This window comes from Salvelinus sp. IW2-2015, unplaced genomic scaffold (assembly GCF_002910315.2).
Source record: "Salvelinus sp. IW2-2015 unplaced genomic scaffold, ASM291031v2 Un_scaffold6251, whole genome shotgun sequence".
Lineage (NCBI taxonomy): Eukaryota > Metazoa > Chordata > Actinopteri > Salmoniformes > Salmonidae > Salvelinus > Salvelinus sp. IW2-2015.
In genome coordinates this window covers 1-7,036 of record NW_019947514.1, presented here as the reverse complement: position 1 = coordinate 7,036, position 7,036 = coordinate 1, and the positions used below count along the sequence as shown (strand labels likewise).

General features: G+C 44.2%; 1 protein-coding gene across 1 annotated transcript; it reads left to right on the top strand.

Annotated features, from left to right (window-relative positions):
• Nucleotides 1–2,418: 2,418 nt before the first annotated feature.
• Nucleotides 2,419–6,853, top strand: LOC112078778 (DNA damage-binding protein 1-like). The gene is made up of 8 exons (XM_024144912.1): nt 2,419–2,620; nt 3,506–3,613; nt 4,268–4,475; nt 4,769–4,864; nt 5,046–5,157; nt 5,711–5,834; nt 6,014–6,178; nt 6,717–6,853. Exons 1-8 carry the CDS (start codon nt 2,419–2,421, stop codon nt 6,836–6,838), a joined length of 1,137 nt encoding a protein of 378 aa, XP_024000680.1. The 3' UTR covers nt 6,839–6,853.
• The last annotated feature ends 183 nt before the right edge of the window (nt 6,854–7,036 follow it).

The following is a 7,036-nucleotide window of genomic DNA, read 5'->3' as shown; positions in this document are numbered from 1 at the left end:
GTGTCCTTATCATTCATTTCGTCACGGACCGGTGTTTACGGACGTTGTTGTTGGCAAGTGAACTTCAGGTTTCGGACAATAAAAAATATGTCCTACTTGTCCAAAGGACAAGTGACAAAAAAGTTAATGTCAAGCCCTGGAATGGCAGGACAATGAGCCTCAGGATCTATTTCATGGTATTCTGTGCATTCAAATTGCCATTGATAAAATGCAATTGTGTTCGTTGTCTGTAGCTTATGTCTGCCCATGTCATAACTGTCATCCCTACGCTCACTCACATTGGGCACTCAGTTCACAAAGTTGACATCCCGCAACACCGCTCACCCACGACGATGCCCCTAACACGCTGTCTGCCCGGTACAGTTGACGACCTGTGATTAATCTTGTGAAGAGCACACTTCTCCAGCGTGCCAGTTAAGGGTTGTTCAGAATCACTTATCTGTGGATCATACTTTTTTATTGGCTAGCTCAGCATATGAGCTTTCAAAAGTTACTTTTTTTAATATATTATAGTGATCGGTCCTTTCGGGAGCCTAGATAAATGATTTATAAATTCCATAATTGGATAGTTCTGTAGTTGTGTTTCCCAAGGGACTCCWTAGGCCAACATAGCTGACTTAAGTTTAAAATATGGGGGGGGGGGGGTTACCTGGTAATGTGTTGTCTTACAAAACTTTGAATGTCCTCAAACCATTGCTATCCGTGATATCTGCAAGGGTACGGATTCCACATGTGAAACATTGGGGGGGGGGGATGCAAAATGCTGCCCTCCAAATCGCAAGGCATTATTGACTATGAGCATGCCATTTCGATTACCAGTTAAATTGTTTTTCAAGTTTGTGCTAAAGAGAAATTAGGTGAGCAATAATAAAGCGTAGTTTAACATTGTTTAAGGGATATGTCAGTTAAGACCTCCTCTTCCAGTGCAATAGGATACATCATATTTCTCTCCATACTCAGCCAGTGGGGGGTAGAAGAATCATGTCTAAACAAATTTAGGATGGGACGAAATGCTAGTGCCTGGAAATACAATTTATTGTTTGGTATGGATAGTCTTCCTACTTCTTTCCCTCTTCGCAATTTTTAAAAATGTTATCTCGCTTACCTTGCCATATACATTTTGAGACCGCTCTGGATTTTACCCCATTAGCCAGAAGGGGGAGACAAGGCAAGCATTGAACTACAGAAATTCCGCCATGGCAATATATTCATTTTGACAATAAGATATTCTGTCGGTTAAAGCCTTCATTTGGAAATGTCATTATTCTATAGCAGGGGTGCAGAACTCAGGCCCGTAAGTCCACAAGGGCTGCACCACGTTCAGTTGCCATGAATAGAGCCGACATGATTCCTTGTTCTGCATAACATATTTCTCTACAAACGTTCCAAAATCGTGAGTCCTGTTGAATGTACACCTGGTTTTAGTTTCTACCTGGTACTTAACTGGTACTGTATTATGATTGGCTGGAAATTGTGCACAGCTGTTTCCAAGGTAGAAATCAGTCCACTGTGTTCTTGGTAAGCAACTCCAGTGTAGATTTGGCCTTGTGTTTTAGGTTATTGTCCTGCTGAAAGGTGAATTAATCTCCCAGTGTCTGGTGGAAAGCAGACTGAACCAGGTTTTCCTTTAGCATTTTGCCTGTGCTTAGCTCCATTCGGTTTCTTTCTTTAAAAAAATGTTTTATCCTGAAAAACTCCCCATTTCTTAACGATTACAAGCATAACCATAACATGATGCAGCCAACTCTGCTTGAAAATATGGAGAGTGGTACTCAGTAATGTATTGTTTGCCCCAAGCATAACACTTTGTATTCAGGACAAAAAAATGAATTGCTTTGCCACATTACTTTAGTATTATTTGATCAATTTTAGAGTAAGGCTGTAACGTAGCAAAATGTGGAAAAAGTGAAGTGGTCTGAATACTTTCCGAATGCACTGTATGTACACATACACACACACCACATTGAACCCAGTTGGAGTCAGCTCTACAGGCCATCACCATGCCCGAGCTAGTCTTACACTGCTGGCCAAGGAAGGCTCTACTAATGTGGTCTGGTCCAGCAAACACTGTTGATGCTGAGCTGTAGCAAAAGCCAGTGCTTTTGAGCACCTATAAAAGCACTTCATAAATCAAATTCCATATGAGGATGTAGTGAGATACCCAATGGGTTGGACTATTCTCTTCTTCACTCATCTTGAAAAAACGTATAATAAAAACGTAGAAATCAATCCGTCATCATTAACACAATGGAAAAATCCAATGATTTATTATTGAAATTGCATGGGCGACCGAGAAAAAACAAATTGGTACAATTTAAGGCGTATAATGCAGACATTAGGGATGGGGGGGTGAGCATGCCGGTCTGGCAAGGTGAGATGTAGTCGTTGTTTGTAAGTTGTTTGTATTTGGAGTAAAAAATGAATTTCAATCCCATGCCCTTCTCTCTGTCCCCCCTCAGCACGGTGGAGATGGAGCATGAGGTGGCCTGCCTAGACATCACGCCCCTGGGGGAGGGCGGAGAGTCGCCCCTCTGCGCCGTGGGCCTGTGGACGGACATATCGGCCCGGGTCCTCAAGCTGCCCTGCTTCACCGCCCTGCACAAGGAGATGCTCGGAGGAGGTGAGAGGTGGATGGAGATTCAACAGTGTACTTAATGTGATAGTGAGGGAGGAATGGATGGATAGATGGAGCAACTGATTTGAACCTTTTGTGTAGCCAGGTAAGTCTGTGTAACTTTGAGAAAAAGCCAATTTCCCCCTGGGGATGGGTACGAGTACGCGGTTCAAGGTTTTGTATTTGGTTAACTATTAATTGACAACATTTTAATAAATGCAACTATTTAGCAGGTTCAATTTATAAGCACTGACAACACTTCTAATGCTAGGATGTGTTTGTTGTTTGGAGTCTGTCATTGAAAAATATTAGTTTAGTTTTCAGTTGAGTATCAGAACAACCAGTAATTGGAGCAACTGTTATTGCAGCCCCATTTCACGCTAACACGCCAGTATGCAAAATTATATTCCAGAGTACTCGAACCCAGACATTCTTTCAAATGCCCATCCCTAATGTCCGCCCACTGTTTTGTTGCTCCCGCACATGGTGTTTTAATAAAGCATCTCAAATATCAACATTTTTATAAGGATGTCATGATTGGGAGCAGCAAAGAATTGGCCACACATTCTCTGTATTGGACATTCTCTTTGTCCTTCTGTTGTTATTTTTGGATATGTTTATAAACCCCTCCTATTCAAAGCCTGTGTAACTTGGCCATGAAAGGGGAGGGAATCCTAAGGGACAGAAGCACTCTACTGCTGGGTCCACACGTCCTAGATCCATTTGCAATGTTGCACAACCGCGTGGAAGATGTTATTGTGGGACCTAGCTGTCAATGCCTTCTTATTTGTTCTCGGAGGATGAATAATAGTTGTTTTGAATTGACAGTGGAATTCTGCTGCTATTCTGAAGCTTTTCACACATTTGATGCGATTTTGTGTGTGTGTACAGAAATTATCCCTCGCTCCATCCTGATGACGACGTTCGAGGCCAGCTACTACCTGCTGTGTGCCCTGGGAGACGGAGCGCTCTTCTACTTCGGCCTGGATCTGACCTCAGGTCAGGCTGCTGGAGAAACACATACTTCTGTTGCCTTTTGTTTGAGTCCAATTTTAATAAAAATTCCAGACAGTTAACTGCACCGTCATCTAATTCATTGATAGAACAAATTAGGTTAAGATGTGTCAAATAGGAGGCTGTTCATTGTGTCTTCACAGCTGCAGTTCGATTCTGCTTCAGAATTCTGAAAATGTATTGAAAATGTCGAACTCTTCATTGGAAATACAATGAGTGTGCAGAACATTAGGAACACCTTCCTAATATTGAGTTGCACCCACACCCACTTTGCCCTCAGAACAGCCTCAATTGGTCAGTGCATGGACTCTACAAGGTGTCAAGCGTTCCGCAGGGATGCTGGCCCATGTTGACTCCACCCTCTGAATGGGACAAATACACAATCCCCTTCATGTGCGCTGATTAAAGTGGATTTAACATGTGACATCAATAAGAGATTCACCTGGTCAGTGTATGTCATGGAAAGAGCAGATGTTCCCAATGTTATTGACACTCGGTGTATATTAAAAATGGAAAGAGTTTTGGATTGGAATTACCGCTTATCTCCTGAATAGACTGACTTGAAAGTGCACTTACCCCTGGCAGGTTTGCAAACTTATTGTTAAACTGTTGGCATTGACCCTGTTGTGTTGCCAACAGGCGTGCTGAGCGAGCGTAAGAAGGTGACTCTGGGCACCCAGCCCACGGTGCTGAGGACCTTCCGCTCCCTGTCCACCTCCAACGTGTTTGCCTGCTCCGACCGGCCCACCGTCATCTACTCCTCCAACCACAAGCTGGTCTTCTCCAATGTCAACCTCAAGGAGGTCAACTACATGTGTCCGCTCAACTCCGAGGGCTACCCCGACAGGTTAGTTAGTCAGTCACGCGCGTCTCAATAGTCCAAAGTGGCATCCTTAGCACTTCTTCTCCGTTTTGGACTGATGTGGGACGAATTCAACAGGTTTAAACAGAAACCTTTTTTTCCCCCTGTCATCTGTCCTGTGTTTTCAGACCAGTGCAAGTGGTGGAGAGGAGACGTTGATTATTTTTCTCATTCAACGACTGTAAAGAAAGAACAGGAATGATTGCAGAGCTAGAAATAAATATAACTTATCTGTTGTTGGTGTGTGGTTGTAACCTGCGTTTCTGTGTCTTTGGCAGTCTGGCTYTGGCCAACAACAGCACTCTCACCATCGGGACCATYGACGAGATCCAGAAGCTCCACATTCGCACGGTTCCCCTCTACGAGTCTCCCAGGTAAGAGGGAGCAACACCAGTAGAAATAGTTACAGAGTAGAAGTATATCTATCCGGTGGATTTACCCTCAGGTAAATCAAGAGTGAAATATTTATTTCAGTTTCTTTTTTACTCTTTCTGCTCTGTCACTCACTCCCCCCTCCTATCTCTCCACTTTATTCTTGAACCCTCCCCCTCTCAGGAGGATCTGTTACCAGGAAGTGTCTCAGTGTTTTGGGGTGCTGTCCAGCCGCGTGGAGATGCAGGACGCCAGCGGGACCACGGCAGCAGTGCGCCCCAGCGCTAGCACTCAGGTAGCTTCACACCATCTGGTATTTCAGTGTACCACTGCCAAGATCTCCTGTTCTGGGGCCTGTAGTCATAAATATTCTCAGAGTAGGAGTGCTGATCACAGATTAAGACCTTTTGAAAATGGGCCATGAGCCTTGTTTCCCGTATTCAACGGTGTTTTCCTGATGCATCGCGACTTAAGTGCAACTGCGTGTTTTGTGGAAGAACAGTCCGGAAATATCTGTGAACTTCGCTCTATATGAACTAAAGCATCAGCATTCAGAGTTACTGTATTTTATTTAGCAGTTTTAGTGCAATTATGTTTTTTGGGGGGGAAATGACTTGAATGTTAGGGGTGCACATCGCTTGGCTGACAATGTGTCCAGATGACTTAGTTTAGGCTAGGTTTATTGCACAAAAAACAAGAAAAGAGAAAAAAAATATTTACAAGAACTTGTAGGTGAGGAAGAACCTACTCCCTTTTTCCCCTAGCCTTGTGGGTGTGCATAGTCTGGGTTTTCATATTTTCCCACTTTCTCTGCCTTTCATATCTCCTCTCTCCCTACCTCTCCCCAGGCTCTGTCTAGCAGTGTGAGCTCCAGTAAGCTGTTCCCCAGCAGCACCTCCCCACACGAGACCTCCTTCGGGGAGGAGGTGGAGGTGCACAGCCTCCTGGTGGTCGACCAACACACCTTCGAAGGTAAGTTCCCCCCTTTAAAAACGTCTTGATTAAAGAGAACATTTGAGTTAATTAATGGTGATTGTACTGGTGATTGATAAGCTGTTGATTGTACTCCTGAGGAGCACACCAAATTCTCACTTTTTTGTGCTGATTTGTCCTGTATTGCGTGATTTTCACATGTGTGTTCGTCCTCCCAGTGCTCCACGCCCACCAGTTCCTCCAGAGTGAGTACGCCCTCAGCATGGTGTCCTGYCGCCTGGGCAGGGACCTCTCGGTCTACTTTATCGTTGGCACTGCAATGGTCTACCCAGAGGAGGCCGAGCCCAAGCAAGGTCGCATCATCGTCTTCCACTACACTGACGGTGAGGGCTAACTTTCTTGAGACGGTGAGGGCTGTCTTTCTTCCATTCTCATTGTTCTCGCTCTCGTTCCCATCATTCTTCTCCTGTTATTCTCTCACCCCCCCATCTTTTATATACTCCTGTTTTTTTTGCTCGCGCTCTCTCACACTTTCTTCTACAGTCTCTTTCTTCCCCTCGTCTTTTTCTCACTCATTCTCTCACCTTTTTCTCACTCGTTCCACGCCTCTTCCTCCCTTGATAGTGCCTGATAGCACCTTCCTATCGATAATCATCTCAGTCATGAAGATGAATGACTCAAGAGTGAACAGGTGCTGTGAAATACAGTATCAGAGAGCTGTAACACGAGCCTGAAAACCAAACTGATGTGCTGCTTTTCTCCATTTGTTTCAAAGAATTGCCTGGAATCTAAACCATTATGCTCAGTTTCACCTTTCTTTCACAGTGAAACGAATGGTTAAACAAAACATATCTGTTTGGATTTCAGGCTACTGCAGCACCAGCCCTGACACCCGACTGTTATGTCTCTTCTTCTGTGTAGGTAAGCTGCAGACGGTTGCAGAGAAGGAGGTGAAGGGAGCCGTCTACTCCATGGTGGAGTTCAATGGCAAACTGCTGGCCAGCATCAACAGCACAGTGAGCATTTCACTTTTGATGGTTTGAAAGTAGGATGTTTTTAAGGCCAGCTCCTGTTTTACAGGCTACAGTTGTAGGTACTCACATGGAGGGAAATGTTTACGTCCACTTAAATTTAAAACTTTCACGATGTCTCTCATTACCATTAATGCATCACTAAGTGAATATTTGATTTAAGGGAAAGTTAGGATTCGCCCCATGGTACTTGGCATTAAAAAAACGAAG